We start from the raw sequence: 18,869 nt of genomic DNA on the forward strand, positions 1-18,869 counted from the left end.
AGAATGTGATGTCTGTACTACAGCATAAAACAAACAAATAAATAAATGAGTTAGAAAACACCCAGAATTTAACCAGTCTTGGCTACTTCCACTGCTATTACTTAGGTTCAAACCAGCATCATCTCCCACATGTATTTTTGCACTAGCCTTCAGTCTGGGGTCTGTTTTCTGTGTTTGTTCAACTTCCATCTGTTCTCAACACACCAGCCAAAAGAAGCTATTAAGTTTGTCAGGTCATGTCATTTTTTTGTTTAAATGCTTCTTTTGCTTTCATCTCACTGGGAGTAAAACGAAATCTCTACCAATGATTTATAGGCCCCCTTCAACAATCTCTTGCCTGACTTCTTCTCCTCTGCCTTTGCTGCATCCATTCCACACCAGCCACACCAGTTTCCCTGCTGCTGCTTGAAGTGACTGGGCACATCCCATGCTACGTATAACCAGGACCTTCGGCACTGATCTTCTTCACTGGTCTCTTTGCCTCCTTCTCTAGAAGAGGACGTGAAGATGTTGTTCATTTTCTTCAGGTCGATTGAAAAAATCACCTCCCCAGTGGAGAATTTGCTGGCTACCTTCACACATTTTTCAACTTTCTACACACTTAACATTTTCCTTCTCTGCTTCTTTTGTCCCCTTCGCATATCTTATTTAATGGGTTGATCTTATTCATCATCTCTCTCTCTCTCTCACCAAAATATGAGCTCCAGAAGAACAAGAGCTTGTTTGTTTAGAACTGTGTAATCCAGTTCCCACAACATATTTGGGCACATAATAGATAGTCAAGGATAACTGCTCAGTAAGTGAGTAAATGAATAGTTGAATGGATTCTTTTTGTCTTCTCTACCTCTAAGGCTTTCCAGAGCTAGGTTTTTAGATCTCTTCCCTTTGCTTTTCCTATATGCTTCCTTGTAAGCTCATCTATTTCTATGAAGTCTGGTACCATCCCTAATGGATGTGTCTCCGAATCACCACCATTTTCTTTTACTCTTATTTCCCGTCCCATTGAGAATCACTGATTTATAGTATGGGAAGCAGAAACGCCAAGAGTATATTTTTTTCAAACTACACCAACAAAAGAGAAAGTTAGCAATACGAGACAAAAAGATGGTAGTAGCAAAAGAGGCACCGAGTAAAAGTAAATACATATTTTAATGAAAAGCTATCTCATGAATAACACTCTCATCACTGGACTGTATGGATAATATGAATTACTGGTAAATGAATGTCTAAAGGAATGCATTTTCCAAAAAAAAAGTGTGGATGATAATATTTAAAATTACAAATGAGTTTAAAAGATGCAGTGCTTTTTTATTTTAATTACTTTTTAATTCTGAAAATATGGAAAGAGATGATGTTAGAAGTTGAAAATCTAAACACATACTTAAGTAAGGATTTCTTGGTTTTTCTTTCACTTCCGCAAATAAAGCTTTGCTTTTTTTAATTACATTTCTAACAAACTATGATGCATCAGAAAGAGCGTGGCTATTAGACAAATCCAAAGTGGATTTTTTGAAGCCCACGTTTACCACAGAGTTGCCAAGGTAACTAATTCCTCTGTTCTCTATTTCCCTAATAAAACCTGTCTCATATATTTATTGGCAAAACTTGTGCAGTGAGTAATATGTGTCCTACTGTGGAAGTCAGCAAAGAACAGCCAGGGTGGCTCTGCTCTGGTGGTTACAGGACAGTGTCGTTTCTGTCCTATTACCTTTGTCTTCCTCTTCATCATCATAGTTTCCATTCGTTAAATATTTCATTAAGATCCAGGTATGGCTCTAAACATCCTATATAGATATTTCATATATTTTGAAAAATACATTAATATCACTATATTACAAATCAACTAATGATTGGAGAGTTTAGGCAAATTTCCCAAGATCACATGACTGATAAAATTTTTAATAAATACTTTTTCCCACATCATCTCATAATATTAAAATTGTTTTTAAATTATGACACCTGCAATAACATTTTAGATCTCCTGGTACCAAAAAAAACCCAGACCTTTGAAACATAAGATGAATATGTTGTTGGCAGGAATTCCCCTTATCTTCTTTATAAAGTTGCCATTCTTTATGTAGAAAATAAACTTTTATCCCTCCTCTCACATTAAGGATATTTTAAGATTTCTGATTTCAAAAAAAAATGTATTAATTTTATACATACTTCATAATTTATATTTCAAATTTTATAATTCTACATTCACATAAAATCTTGGAAATTATCTAATCAGAAGATAAACATATGTGTAGCTCTCATAATGAAACAGAATACAATTTAATAGAAAAGATATTTTAAATTCTTCAACATTACCTTAATATTTTTGAATAAAATTCATGAAATAGTGCCCAAGGGCACTGCTTTTAAATTCACAAGTTATTAAATCATACTTCCCAGTGTAAAATAATTACAGTTTTTATTATGGTACATCTGCCTTGGACATAAGAAGCAAAATCCTGTGCCTGACTTAGCTGTAATTCACAAGTCATCTGGAAGTCACATTCGTCACTGTCACTACGGAAGAGTCCAGAAGGAATTGCCTGAGCTGTATTTAGTATCTAGGAGACCTGAAAAATCCACTCCTTCTCACATGTCTCTCTCTAGGTGAAAGCCAGAAAGCTGTAGCCAAGAAGCCGTGCGGGAAGAAAGGTGCGTTCACCACCCGCCTTCAGCTCATCTCACAACTCCTTTCTATGATTCAATAGCCAGTTCTGAGTCATGACATACTCTTTAAAGATATTTGGTTACACTGCTTGTCTTTTCTTCCTAGGCAATATTACCACCTCAGTGTTAATATTATTTCTTATTTGTTGTCTGTCTCCACTCATTACATTGATGGATCTCTGTGATCAGGGACCCCATTAGCTCGGTTCACTGCTATATCCATTGCCCACAGAGCAGTTCCTGGCACACTTTAGGCGATAAAATTCAGTAAGTGAACAACAAACAACTTCCTGAAAAATAATCAGTTTGATATTTTATTGTGGATTGAAAAAGATCAGCAGAACACTGGCTATCATGTGATACATCTCCAGATAAGAATAATGTCATTGTCTCATTAATGAAGAGGTTATCTTTAATCTGGAAGACAAAAAAGGTGTTTGTGTTAGGGGATGAATATACCTGGCTTCAAGTACAACAAAAATTGTGTCAGAAAGTGGGTTTGGATATATTCTATGCGGGTGCAAAGCAGAGAACCTTTGGGTAAAATTCAGAGAGAGAGATCATGTTAGCTTAGTATTTAAAATAAATAAATAATAAAACCTATTTCTCTTTGAGTAAGAATAAAAAATAGCCCCAGTTCCTGGAATTCCAGTAGGGCCTTAATACAGATCTGTTTTATCAACCAGACTTAATAACGAATAAAGTTGTCAGGAATTGGAATGACTTTGTCCAAAATGTGACACACGTCTCATTATACAAACTGAACAAACAGAAGCCAGAAGAGCTTTAAGCAGATAGTCTAGAGAGAATGGAACACTGAATAGAAGATGAGACAACATCACTTCAGGAAAACTTAAACTTTATTTAAAGATCATAATATTTATCTCTGAGAAAAAAATAATTATTTAAGCAATAGAAAAGCTAGGAAATGTATCTAAAGATTAACTGAAACAATTTAATAATAGAAAATCTTTGATTATAAAATATTTCCAACTACATGCTGATAAAATAAAATGCTTTCATGAGAAATAATTGTCTGAAATGGGACACCATTAAAGTCTTAACAATGGAAACTATGAATAGGATTACTTTTAATTTACAAATTATTGGTCAAATACAATAGAATTGTTGAAAAAACAACAATGGTATTTTATACAGTAGATAGCAAACAAATGTTTGCTGTTACCTCCTCAATGTTAATATAGATTTAATATCACTTGGGTCAAAGAACTTCACCAATTAGTTAAATTATACAAAAATTTATCATTAAATGAAATAAGATTATTTTGTGTGTCTAACCATTTTAATGATTAGAAATTCAGTATGCTTGAGTGCGCACTTTGGAAAATTCATTCAGCATGCTTTGGGGCTCTATCCTGTACATGTGCATACAGCAATAAAACTTACTTAAAATATTTGTTTCTTCAAAAACAGTGTCATCGCTATGTCTGCACGTTAACATGGCACATTTGGTTCCTTCACCTTTCTTTCCCTAGAATCAGTGTCCTGTTACATACAATAAAATCAAATATATATGGACATCTTTTACTTCAGTTTGCAATACTTATTATACTACATAAAGCTTTTCTTTGCACATTGGAGATATATATATAGTCATAAAATTACGCCTGGTTTCAATACAATCAGTCTAATGGTTTACTTACCTAAGCAAGCCCTCTGGTAGGAAAAACCTTTACTGAGTAGCTTTTATTGAGCACTGACCCTGCTAGGCTACACGAATGAGTGAAACAGATGTGTTATCTACGCTCATGGAACTTTTCAGTCTAATGGAATTGATTATTCAAATATAGGGATCACCAGCAAATAGTGATACAAAGAAAAACAAGTTTGAATTCAAGGAGAATTATTTGATAGACTAACCAATAAGGAAAAAAAAAGTGCAATAGCTAAGGTTTTGTATAATTTTCTCTAAGCATTTGGTTTCCGAAGTCCCTTCTAATGTTCCAGTGTTCCCTTAAAATCAAGCTACTTTAAGACTTGCATATGGTACTACAAAACTAAGTTTCCAGGACTTTTTCTTGGCATTTCCTAGACTTATTCCTAAAACTGTGGGCTTCCTGCCATCAGTTTTATGCCACAGACTAAAGCAAACTGACATGAAGAAGAACACAACTGATAGAATTTGGAAGACTCAAAAACAAGCCAGTTTGTTTCAAGTTTGGGATTATTTTCTTATCCATAATTAATACTAAGTCTGCACTCTTATTAAAATAAGTGCTCTAGTGCCATTACGTGAAAGCATTTGAACTTTCTACAGCCTGTTCGGCTGTAACCCCTCTGGGATTCACATGATTGCATCCAAATGATAGCAATTGCTCTACCATCACTAGAAAACAGAAATAGGTACACATATAATGCATTTTCACAATTAGAAATTGGCAAGATGTCTGGATGCACCTGCCAAGCTAATAAAGAAAAGAAAGAAGTAAAGAACAAAAGGAGGGAGGGAAGGAGGAAGGAAACGTTTCTGCTTCTCTTTACATCAATCTAGTATTCAACCCAGTTCATTTTTCTGGAAAGCTGGAGGAGGCTAAACATTGCCTGGTATTCCTCTTTAATTCTCCAGCTAATTAAGCCAACCCTCTGTCCAAACAATGCAGAGGAAAGAAGAAAGGATAATCTTTCTGACCATGAAAGCTTTGTTCATCCATCATACCAACCATTTAGTGAAGATCTTAAAGATCCTTTGTCTGGCAACCTCTTGCCCTTTCAGCTGATGAACAACTGACGATGTGCAGTGCGTCCTAATTGCTAAATGCAAACTGTGTGCCTGGAATCAATTTGCTTGCATGATTCTATCCAACTATTTTAGTGAAGTATTTAGGAGACTGGGGTAAGTACCAAAACCTCTTTTAAATACTAATTACAATTTAAATGTTCCTACAAAGTATAGAAAATCTGCTTTAAAGTGGGCACCTGGTTTTTAGTCACAAATTCAGAGAAAAAAAAAACTACATCTCAGCAAAGCTGAAAATGTGTTGAAACATTTAGATTTGGATTAAAAGGAGAAAAATGTTTGTGTGTGTTTAAGACATTTTTTAAAAAATTCCTTTTGTTTTCCTTAAATGTGATTGAGTTGAACAACACTGACTGAAAACCTGGGCCAGATTCTTTGTTAAGTGCTGGTAAAAAATAAAAAAGTAAGAAGATTAGACAAGGTTCCCGACACCAGGGAACACTCAAGAAGTCTCATCTTATGTGCAATGCTGAGCTTTAATTTTTAATCACCCTTTAGGCCGGATGTTGTTTTCTTAGTTCCCAGGCATCCACTTCCATAGCACATATCTGTCTCTATTATATCATAATTGGCCTTTGCTTATTGCTAGTGCTGAAACCTCATCCCATATTCCACATGCCTCCAGTTACTACAGTTAATAATTATTTTTAAAGTTAGGGGATGATGTGCAGCTAAATATATCTCAACTTCCTAATGGCATTTATTTAACTGAAATGTAATTCGGTCCTTTTTATTAGTGCTGAGTGAAAATAAATCTTCCTCTTTTTTTTTTTTTCCCCTCCGTAGAAAGTTTAGATCACTGATGTGTTTTGCCTGTTGATCAAATTTGGTAACAAGGTTATATTATTTATGTATTTCCTTTGGGATTCTTTCCTTTCTTCCCCTCCCTTCCCTTGCCTTCACTTTTCTCTTCTCTTCTTTCTCTCATAAAAGTCTGTACTCCTATTTCTCTGTGAAGTTGAGAATGTATCCCTATCCACTAGTTAGGGATGATGAGATAATAAAAATTTAATAACCAACTTGACCATGGACTCTACTTACACAGTATATTTAGATCCAAGAAATCATTATTAGAGAATAATTTTTGAATTATTGCAAACTTCTGTAGTGTACTAATACAGTCCTGCTCCCCACCCCATGCCCAGATTCCTGCTTAAAAAAGCAAACTTGTTGAAATAAGGAGAAAGCTTAAACTCCTGAATCTAGGGACTAGTTCTTCAATAATTAATTCTCTTTCTTCCACAGTTTGCAATGGAAATGTCAGGAGACAGAGGAAACAAGTAACAAAAAGTAAACTCGATTTAGACATTTGTATTAAATATAATCTAAACTGCAAATAATCCACTTATAAAAAATCCTCTATGCAAAACTACATTATTATACACTCCATATTGCTTTAGCAACTAATGTTTTCTTTGCCCTTATTACATCCAGAGGGAAAAAAGTGCAGTCATAAAACTCTTCCTAAAAATATACAGTGCATCTAGATGGAGGACAGAAAACTTGGAAAAGAGCTGAGATTCAGTATGTGAACAAGCTTAAGAGAAACTCATGCCCATGGTGACCCTCCATAGGCTCATGTAGGACTTTGAAGTCAAATGTATTACTGCTTTAGGCACTTGAAGAATCAATGTGAGTTTTCAAGTTTTTGATCTTAGAAGAGTTATATTTACAAGACATTTTTATTCATCTTAACACATGAGAATAAAGTGAATTTCTCTCTTCTTATATTACTGTGAAAAGCATTTTATATGTCATTCTGAATTAATTCAAAATATATCTAAAGTTCTGAAGGCTATTCACTTAGTTCCCATTTCAACAAGCATTTATTAAGTATCTATTTCCTGCTCAGATTTGTGATTGGTACTAAGCATACAAAACTAAATAAGATGTTTTTTGTTCCTACGGTCAATATATAGTTGTTATTTATATATTTTGGCACTGTTACAATGAATTGCAATAGTATGATACTGTGATATAGATTAGAGTTTTACATAAATGATACTTGCTCTGTTGTTTTTGTTATCCCTAGTATTTAAGTTGTGGAATACACACACACACACACACACATACACACACGTATATACATAATACATAAGAGTAAGGAACTAGATAAATAGGAATGTGTGTGTTTGTGTGTATATGTGTGTGTATTTGTGAAGAAAAATTATTTAAATTATTCCATTTGTCTTTAAACATTTATCTTGGAAGCTTGTAGAAAACCATGAGGTTCAGAATAAGTTTTATACAACTAATCAGCCTAAGCTGTAGCCTTATAGATTAAAATGGAACCAGGATGTTTGAAATACTGGTAATGCACTTATGAATTAATGAATTAATGTCCAGTTTTTTAATAGAATTCAGTGGGTATTAAACTAATTTTATTTGGTTATATAACAAAAAATTATTAAAATTAATTAATGTATTTAAGAATGCTATCTTTGGGTCCTTTTTAAAGACTGTACAGATTTTGGAATGTGAACAAAATTAGTAGTGGAATTTGGTCAGTTTTATAAATATATTACAGCCACAGAAATTCCCCTAGAAGGAATCAAAAACTACTTCAAAATATATATAAAGCTTATATTTATCCTAAGGAGTTCCCTGTATGCAAAGTGAAGCAGAGAATATGATCCTGAGAGAAATAAGTTTTTATCCTTTGCTGTTTATTAGTATCACTCATTCACCTGTATCTCCGTATTTTGCTAAAACAGCTTATGTGAGGAAGTCCTGTTCATCTTCATCTGCTTAAATACAAAGAGTAAATATGTTTACTATATGAAAATTGCTTTGTCTGCTCTTTATATAAACATGTCAAAATAACAGAAGCAACTTGCGAAATGTTTCATTTGCTGCTACCACCACTAATCATGGTACTAACGGAATGTTTCATTTGTATTTTCTTTTTGCTCAATTGGTTCCTGATTTTTTTCTAAAGGTACTGAATCTGCACGTCTCACTTTTTAAACGTGGATCCTTTAGGCACAGGCTATATGCTATGTTATCAATTATTTTTATTTAAATGTTAAACTATCATGGTAAAAAATAGTTTACATGTGTAAAGCACATATTAAAACCGTCCCATAGTAACTTATAGCCATAGTAAAAATGTATTCGATACAGAATTTCACTTTATTTAGCTCAGAGTATTGATTTTTCTGAAATTAAATTATCATCTGTGAAATATAGTTTTCTCTGCAATGGTAGTTTTTAAATTTAAAAATTTTCTGTAGTGAAAGGAAGTCCTGAAGAGATGGTGGGACAAACCTAGGCCAAAGATCTGGGAGGGGGCAGGTGCTGTAAATCCTGTGAATTAATTTACTGTAACATGTAAATTTTAAAATATCATTTATGTATTGAAATTTGTAAATTTGGTCACATTTTTAGTGCTCCTAGGAGAACACTACATTAAATAGTTTGTGAATCCATTTGGATGGAAAGCAGAGAAACCCTCAATAAATTAAAGATTAACCACTAAATTCCAACTGCTTACTTACCATTTTCCTTTCTCAAATTTCACATGTTGTGAAATAATAAATATCTAGATCAATCACTGTGCCTGGTGAGCTCCTAATAATGTACACATTCCTAAATGGTAAGAACACTGGGAGCATCACTTGGTCTGTTATTTTGTCTTTGACCCTGTCCCTGACACAGTGGTCCTAAAATCTTTGTAAATTCCTAAGTGATAAGAGCACCAGGCCAATTTTTGCTCTGAGGAGGAGACTCTGGATGGGGACTGGTCACCGGAAAGGCCACACCATGATTAGAAGCTGATAATTTTCAGCTTCATCCTTCATCCTGTAGATAGGGGGAGGGGATAGAAAAAGAGTTAGCAATTGATCATGGTTCATGAGGAAGCCTCTATAAAATCCCAGTCATGTGGGGATTAGAGAGCTTCCAAGCTGGAGAACACATCCACACTGGGGTGGGGGCGGGCAACAGTCCGACTCCATGGACCCCTGGGCCCTCCCAGACCTCACCCTATGTATGTCTTCATCTGGCTGTTCATCTGTATCCTTTATCATATCCTTGAGTAAACTGGTAATCATAAATGTTTCTCTGAGTTCTGTGAGCCGTTCTTGCAATTTATCAAACCTGAGGGGGGGTGGTCATTGGAACTTTCAGTCTACAGCTGGTTGGTCACACAGCACAGGGGATGATCTGAGCTCGCCACTGGTGTCTGAAGTGTGTTGAGAGGGTGGGGCAGTCTTGTGGGACTGAGACCTTACCTGTGAGAGCCGATGCTCTGTCTGGGTAGATCGTGTCAGAACTGAGTTAAATTGTAGGACACCCAGCTGGTGTTGAAAACTTGCTTACTGTGTGAGAAAAACCTCCACACATTTGGTGACCAGAAGTGTCAGAAGTGTTCCGTGTGATTAGAAAAGGAAGAAATACACAGTAGGGAAGAACAGAGCTTCTCCCTACATAGGAAGGAAAAAGCTGAAGTTATTCCTAAAAATGTGGGAAAAGCTGAACTCATGACACTTTCCTCCAAGTACCCTCCTCTTGCAGCATTTCTTGTCTCAATAATGACAACTCCATCCATCCTTCCAATTTCTCAAGCCAGAATCCTTGGAGTCATCTTTGACTGCTCTTTCTCTTCATATCTAATTCATTGGTCAATTGCAAGGGCTCTACCTTCAAACTATTTTTAAGTTCTGAGCATGTCTCAGTTTCTGCTATGACTTCCCTGGTTCAAGCATTCAAGTAACCATCATCTCTCACCTAAATTATCCCTGTGGTCTCTTAACTGATCTCCTGTTTCTGTTTCTGCTTCTGGCCTTGGATTCTCTGCAGTCCCTTCCCAGAATTTTACCCAGATGATCTTTTAAAAAATATGAGATCTTGTTTTTTCTTTGTGCAAATCTTCCAAACGCTTCCTCTCTCACTCAGAGTAGATGTAAAAAGATAAGGACCAGCATACAGGTCACTAAATAATGTTACCTCCTACTCTCCTCTCCCTGGCTGGCTTTACTCTAGCCACACTCTCCTACAAGCTGTTCTTGGAAAATTCCAGGCACATATCTATCCCTTGGTCTTTGCTTTCTATTGCTTTTGTTGAAGTAGTCTTCCTTCAAAAAACTGCATGGCTCACTCCTCTGTCAACTCTTTCTTTAAAAGTTTCTTTCCTACCAAATATTGCAGTTTCCCTACCCAGAGTTAGCCAAAGTCTAAGTTAAGGCACAGTCCTTCAGACTTCCAAGTTGGCCCAAGATTGCTGACATCAGTTGTAAGTTCAGAGTCCCCACGTATTCCCTCAGACTTGATAATCCACTAGAATGACTCACAAAACTCAGAAAAAAATGCTATAATTACAATGACAGTTTTAATATAGCAAAAGATTCTAATATATTTCAGAACCAGTCAAAGGAAGAGATACATAGAACAGGACTGACAAGGATCCCAACAGAATGCTTCTGTGCCCTCAGAGCTGCAGTGCCCTCATGGCATCAATGGTGGCAGTGTGCACACGGGGAACTGTCAACCCAGGAAGCTCACCTGAGCTTGAGGTTCAGGGTTTTATTGGGGATTCATTATAAAGGCGTGGCTGATTGAATTAGTGGTCATGTGGTTAAATGCCATCTTCTGGCCCCTCCCCTTCCTGAAGATCAGGCTCGTAACACTTGGTTCTGAGTCCCAAACCTTTGACCACTCGGTAAGTCTTCCTGGTGAGCCCAGTTCCTTCCCTAAGATTATCAGTGTGAGTAGCCCCATCCTGAGTCACGTCATTAGCAAAAACCATCGGATGCATTACTTAAGTCATCCTGTTAGCATAAATTATCAGGTATGGTGCAAAATTCCAAACACTTAGAGGTTATCTCCCAGGATATGTGAACAAAAGTCAAGCAAATTCATTATTATACACTCCCTCACTACTGCCTCTCCACACACACACACACACACACACACACACACAGAGAAAATATTACACACCTGTCATTTCCTATCATCCCCATTCTCCACTTTATTAACATTTCTAGCAGTATAACTGTGTAATATACTGTGTATTTCCTTTATTGTCCTTATTGTTTATCTTTCTTATAGAATGAAACTGCAAGAGGCAGGAACTTTTCTGTTTTGTCTTTGTTGAATATTCTGTGATTCAAATAAGCCTGACATAGTATGCACTCAATTAATGTTTATTGAATAAAATAATGGATCTGATCTCCAAATTCAGATTCTCTTATAACCATTTCTTCTTTAAATTAAAATACAGTTTTATTTAAGCATGACAAAACATGGAATATAATTCCATGAATATTTGCCTATTTAAGAAATTATCCAGTATATGCTGTATTCCCTCAGCCCTCTTATGATAGTGGAAAATTTTGGATGGTCTTTCAATTTACAACTAATAATCATGGCTTCATTAGATTAGATTGTAAAGCACAGTAAAATATATTCATTTTAAAATCACTGTATATCTTAGTTAGAAATAACTGTCTCTGAATTCTTAATCAAAGAAGAGCTTAAATCCTGTGTTAGGACTGGGTAAGCAATATTGGAATTTATAACTTCAAAAAATGATATATGAAATTTGAGTGCATCCTGCTTCTTCATATCAGCCATCCTGAGTCAATTAGTGCCTTAAAAAAAATCTATTCAAAAATGAGTTATCAAATCTTGTGCTCAGATGTCAATGGCAAGCAGGTAATTTCCTGTAACACAGTTGTTAGAAAGATATTCTGCTTTTTTTGGTTGAATAATCTGTCTCTTAAAGCTTTTCAATCCTACATTAGAGGAAGAGTAAAAAGGATAATTTTTAGACCATTTTGTATACCACAAATTAGAAAAAGAGCCTGGTAACAAAAAGAGAAGAGATTTCTCTATCTCATGGAAAGTGTGAAGTACAGTTGCTTTGAGGTCTTTATTTTGTAACCAGAACAGAAAATATTTTTGAAAGATAGCAAAATCAGCATGTTTAAATTTATCTTACAATTTTGGAATTAAAATTATACAGTGTTTCAGAATTCTGTATCTGGGAATTATATTGTATTTCACAAAGTTTTTAATTGATACCAATAAGCAGAGAATTGTATCTCTGGTTGTTTTCAAGTCTTTGGAGCTTTCTTCAAATTATAGAGTAAAATGCTTCATCACTTCAATAGCTATTTCAATCACTTTTTGAAAACTGTATCTGCATCCATAGGCAAAGGAATTTGATTACCTCTGAATCACAATTTGGAATGTCATGAGTTATTTCATAGGACAAAGTTTGTTAAATGAACACTGGCAGTGCCATTAGTGCTTCGCTCTTGAACTCAAGTACAAGTCAGCTCTGTTTAAGTCACCGTTTGCAGAAGCCAGAAATGAATGTGCAGTTTAAATGGTGCCATAAGTTAATTAGAATCGAATTAGAAGGAAAGTGGGCAATTTAGGAACATAAGAATTGCTGTACCGGATCAGACCAATAGTTCTCCTGGTTTAATATGCAGCCTCCAGCAGCTGTACTTGTTAGTTTCTAAAGCTTTAAAAGAAAAGAAAAAGACTACATAATTCACCTAGACAAGTGTGCCATCTGTGATCTGGAAAAATTTTCTTCATGACCTCTTTCAAATAATCCCCTAAAGCAAGAGGGTTTAATCCTGTTATGATATTGGTTTAGCTTGAATAGCTCTGGTTATTAATAATTCTTATTAAATCATCCAATTCCTATATAAAATCAACTAGTTCATCATGAAGCGATTTATCTCTACAGCTCCTGAATTCATGGCTGAATATGTCTGCATCAATGATAAAATAGGAATTTATTGTACTTTTTCAACACAAGTTCTTGATGGCAAACTCTGCCTCTGGATAACCATGCTGCCTGAATGCCTGCTTCTCTCTCCAAATTCTAGGGATTCACAAGCTTTGGGGGGAAAAAGTGTACCTACTGTCACGACTCCCAAATTTCTATCTATTAATAATATACAGATTATATATCATTCAAATCAATGATAAAGAATTTTGTGTGCTGAACTTTTAGAGTAGTTCAACTGGAGTTTTTCTTACATGATTTTGCTTAAGTTAGATGAATCTAAGAAAAGAAATGAATTATTTATCCTCATCACGTGAGTCTTCCTTTTATGATAGAAGTATATGTGACTATTTAATAGATTTGTTGATTAGCCTAGGTACCACCTCTAGGTCAATATTTCTAAAATGTTATATTTACAATAAGCCAGCTAGTCAAGAATCCCTCCAGAATAGTAAAAACCCACAAGCTAAAGTCTAAACCATTTTCTTAGGCTGTTAGATCTTCCTGCTGTAACACTTACATCCTAAAGCTATAACTCTAACAGGATCTCCACTATCCTAGAATCCAAGAAAACTACTTTTTTCATTGTTACTTGAACTAAAATGAACACTCATTATATACATACCTATGATAATTCTGTCCCTTTGCTTTAGATAATTCTGTCTGGATTGCTTTAGGTAATTTCCTTCCAAACACATAACGATTGTTCCCTCTTCTGACAATTCGTGTCCCTTTGTTTATGGTTGATTTAGGCTACCGTATATTGTTGGTTCTTTGTTTTCATGGATGTTCTTGCTTGTAAATTCCTTGGGGAAAACTATGTTTTCCATATTTACTTGTATTTCTAGAGCCTAGAGCATTGTCTGACTCCTAATAACATCATACAAATACATTAAAAGGAAATCTGGAAATCTATAGACTCGCCAGCGACTGACTAGACAGAGTCACTTCCAGAATGTTTACTCTTTGTGTTTCTGTATGTGTGACCTAGGCAATAATATATATTGAGTGCTACAAAGGTGCTAGTTAGTCCCAAACTGTAAATTTCTGAAAAATAAAGTCAAGCGTTATTGATTTTGAAATAACAATTAAAGATATGGGAAACATCAGCAGTAAAAGATAATCTGAAGGTTCTGGATTGACTTAGACTCCTGATGTTAAGAAATGGAGGGATTCCCAGCAGAAGAAATATTAGGTAAAGGCAAGGAGGTGAAATAGAGGAGGGAAGACCAAGGAACTGTCCCTGATTCCTGTTGGCTGGCCCAGGAAGAAAATACCTGAAAGTAAGCTTGGAAATGTCATTGGCACCATGTTCACTGACCTTTGTCTGAGCCCACTGGGGAATGACTGAAAGATCTTTAAGCAGTGGACAGATCTATAAGAAGGTGGGATCAACTTAAAAAATGAGACTGAAGGCAGTGTCCTCGAGTAATGAGGTTATTACATAATAAGGAGATTTGTAATTGTCCTAAACTTAAGCACAGGTTTAAGTGAGAAGAAAATATTAGTATTTTAAAATAGAATATATTTATATATTTTTCTCCCTGTATGTTAAATAGAAATGTGTATAAAAAGTTCTTTAAATTTTAATTTTTACAATTTAAACTAACATAGTGCTTCAAGGCACTGAAAGCATTCAACCCTATTCATATGTACTTGACATCATCAAACAAACCCACAATTTTTCTGACTGTGTCCACAGTTTTCTGATATTTTAAAAGCTTTTATTGGTTTTTATTTATTTAGTTAGTTAGTTTACATATATGTACTAATTATTGTTTCTAAGAACAGATTGGATCTTTAGCTTTTTAAACTTACATAGTTACAAAAACAATAAAGCTGGCGCCTGCTGCCATCTATGGCCATACCACCCTGAACGTGCCCAATCTCGTCTTATTGGTTTTTGAGAACAATATTTTTTAATCTAATAGTGATTTTAGTAGGACTATAATGTCTCTCTTTAATTTTTCAGAAATCCAAATGGGACCCAGAACAATAGTACTAGATGGCCTCTCTTCAAAAGCCCTGAACAGAAATATTTAACCTTGAATACAGAGTCACCAAAAGTGTACACTAAACTACGTGCTCAACAATGCAGATTCTGGACACTCTTTTTTCCCAAAGTCTTGGAAATGACAGGTGTGTTTTTTGGTATTTGGTTAAATAATTGGCTGTGAATTATGTAAGTGGGAGAAAAGATAGACTATCCAGGACATGGTGAGAATGTTCATCTGTGACTTTACAATTATCTGATTCCAATGTGTCCATTATTTTAACAACTTTCTTCCAGCAATTTTAGATATGTGTTGAAGGTTTACTATATAAGCAGCACCTTAGTAGTTAAACAAAGAAAACAAAAATAGAAAATTCCCCTAGAGGAACATGAAAACTAATAGTGGAACTAAAATTGGGCACTACTTGCCATTTAGCCCATCTCTGTGAAGTGAATTAATGGATAAATGAACAAAATAAATATGTAACATAAACAATTTATTGACCTGAATAACTGAACAAATATACTATGGAACTAAATTTAATTTATATTCAAAAAGAAGCAAAAATAATTTTATTGATAAGGAGTAGAAACCTTGATTTCTAAGGGGGAGAAAACTCCTAAAATTTAATACTTATAAGCATAATCCAAATATTTCTGAATATTCTGAGCTTGGTGATATTTAAAGAGCATGCACGTACATTACATACTACAATAAACAGGTAGCAATTTAGTCAACTACTCTTTAGGAAGTGATTACTTAGATTTATATAAGGAGATACTAGGAAAATGGTTCAGATGAGCATAGTCTTAATTCATTAGTAAGAGAATATTTAAATAAATTTGAGTGATCAACTTAAATGATCACATTTTCTGTGAGAAAAATTACAGACATTTCCAATTCACTGCCTTTTTTAAAAAAAAGTCCAGCTGTTTATAACTCATGTGGCTCCTCAAGTCTATTTTCTGTATTTTTCAAATAAAAGTAATTGACTTTCAACCACCAGACATATTGCTAACCGGGTCCTTTAGACTTTACCATCCTGTTTATCATAACACTCCACAATTTGCAGGTTATATATTAGATATCACAGTATAGTGGATGTTTTTAGTTTCTTCTTGCTTAGAGAGGTTAGGGGTTAGTTTCAGGCAACTGTGGGCATCTCAGAGTTGTATCCGATTGTTTTATATGCCTTTTGATTATCAGACATTGCTCACCAAAATTACAATTGTGGACTCCATCTGTCTGGGAAACATTACCGCTATACCAGCGCTCCATGTGTTACCAAATGCTCTGTGACACAGTATGTATGAGAGATGGGCTTCTGCATCCCTTGGCAGAGCTACAGTGCTGCCCTTGTGTCCTCTGGGTGTGAATAACAATGAGGCAACGCGTTTAATCTGCCAAGAGACCAGAAGAGGTACCATTTAACATATCATAAACTACATATTCTCAATCTTTACTTAAAATACTTTTGAAATGAGAAGATCATAATTTGTAGGGAAATAAGCAGGGGATGGGGGCAAGTTTTAAATGACTAATTTATTATAAGCCAAACTGACTCTTTCTAGTTCAAGCACATGTGGTCTATTGCAATGTATTTGTTGATAAAATACAATTTCAGTATCAGCAGTTTTTGAAGATGTATTTCAAAATCTCTGTCTCTAATTGTCTGCTACTATAAAGCAGGTTAAATAAACAAACTCCTAAGTTTTTGACTACATGCTGCGGTATGCATCTGGCATACACAGGGCTGAACAACTCTCTACTCTAAGCAGTGCTGAGTTGTGTGGGTATACCATACCTTGCTCTCGGATGGTTCCAATGAATCTTGAAAACATAATTTTAAATTTTATCACTATTTTTTTCAGATAATTCCCCCAAAGGAGTTATATTAAGTATATTTAAAAATTTTTTTAGTAAATGTATGATGTAATTGTCATAACATCAGCAAGGTATTCATTAATAATAAAAATGTTTACATTTAAACAAAACCAGTTTGAAATGCAATGTTTTTAGGCTTTATAAAAAATAATGTAGGGGGTTTAAAAAGATTAATATGTTCTTACTGTACCTTATATTTTTCAAGTCACAAAACTTCAAACATTTTAATCTTTAATGTTCTGAAAATTAAGGTTACTTAGATGACCTAGGTGAAGGTTTTATGAAAACAGTATTTTTTTAAAAGGTAGCTTTACAAATAAAGGAAAATTTCAAAGAATAACTACTGATTGGATTTCTTAAAAGGAGAAATGTTTACCTTACTCACGGAAACCCATGAGTTTAAGCATTAGAAGTACCACATGAGCAGTAGTTTACATTTAAGCAATGCATATTTTCCAAAAAAAAAAAAAATAATAATCCTGAAGACTTGTTTAAACACACAAATTCTAGCACTTAATTTTCAGCTTGTCCTTCAGCACGTGCCTATGCTATTACTGCATGCACTTGCAAGAAATAAAATGCACATTTTTTTTCAACTGTTATCAAATTAAGATTTTTTGCTAGGAATGTAACTCAGTAATATAATTATTCGAAAAAAGAAAGGCTAGTGGAAGAACAACCCATTCAATGTCAATCATATATCAGTATTTTTCACTAAAATTGAGAAAGTAAATTTATTCAGAGGAAAAAAATTGACCTTCATATCTTCCCCAGTAAAGAAAAACATCAGATCCAGTGGTTCCTCCTTTCGCCTTTGAATGAATCATGAAACACTGTTGCTTGCCACAACTAAAGAAGACCGAATATAAATTTAAGAGCTGAGATACCTCTTGGATTCCGTCACTTTGGATTCATTTACTGCTATTTGCAAATCAGTTAGCAAGAGTGGCAAACAAAGATGAGATAGTGGAAAGGTGGTTTGAAGAAAAAGATCAGACTAATTTTGCTGTTTTCGTGTTTGAATTTTCCATTCCTTGTTAAAAGCAAAGCAAAACAAACAAAAGGCTTTGGGAAACTTGACAGTCAGATCAAATTATCTATTTGTTTCACTGGAAAAGCCCATGAAGTCTTCACAAAACTCATCCTGAGTTTCTAGTAGTTCACAACCACACGCTCCAAATTACAACAGGACAACTAATAAGTTTGATTGCTGTGTAAAGAATTACGAATTTTTTGGTAATTTGAATAACTGGTTGACAAACAGGGAAATAAGCACATAAAGGGGACAGAAGAGATTTTTAATGAACTCTCAGAATACAGGAAATATGTCATTTCTTTATTATAGTGCTCACTGCAATTCAATGTCAATGTAACATCCTCTTCTAACTTCATCTCCATTAATAATTTGGGGTTGACTCACCTCTCTTGTGTTCTGTCTTAATGCCTCAGACTTAGCTAAATAGACTCAGCTCTGGTGAAACATCGCTCACCCTTTTTTAATTGACAAGCCAAAAAAAAAAAAAAAAGCTGTATTATTATCACTCTTTTGGTAGGGAAGAGAGCCTGACCTTTTTCCTCCCCAAATGAGACACGATATGAGCAAAACAAAGATCACAAAACTCCTGAAAAAGTTGTGTCAATATGTTTATGAACTACTGGTATTGACCTAGCTGTATACAGATTCAATAGAGAGCAAAATTAGGAATAAATTTTTGTAAGGGCAGTCAGTTCATTTGCACAGCTCCCAATGGGTGCACAGAGCTTGATTTCACAGTGTACACACCATCTCATTTACCCTTCATGGTAATGCTGCAAAAGAGGAATT

General features: G+C 34.7%; 1 protein-coding gene across 1 annotated transcript in view; it reads left to right on the plus strand.

Moving 5' to 3' along the window:
- BCHE (butyrylcholinesterase) overlaps positions 1–18,869 on the plus strand; it is a 58,085-nt gene that overhangs the window by 28,920 nt on the left and 10,296 nt on the right. Inside the window, exon 3 of the mRNA XM_010952068.3 lies at positions 15,139–15,305. Coding sequence (XP_010950370.1) covers positions 15,139–15,305 — 167 coding nt within the window. The remainder of the gene's footprint in view (positions 1–15,138; positions 15,306–18,869) is intronic.

The sequence above is a fragment of the Camelus bactrianus genome, chromosome 1 (genome assembly GCF_048773025.1).
Source record: "Camelus bactrianus isolate YW-2024 breed Bactrian camel chromosome 1, ASM4877302v1, whole genome shotgun sequence".
Classification (NCBI taxonomy): Eukaryota; Metazoa; Chordata; class Mammalia; order Artiodactyla; family Camelidae; genus Camelus; species Camelus bactrianus.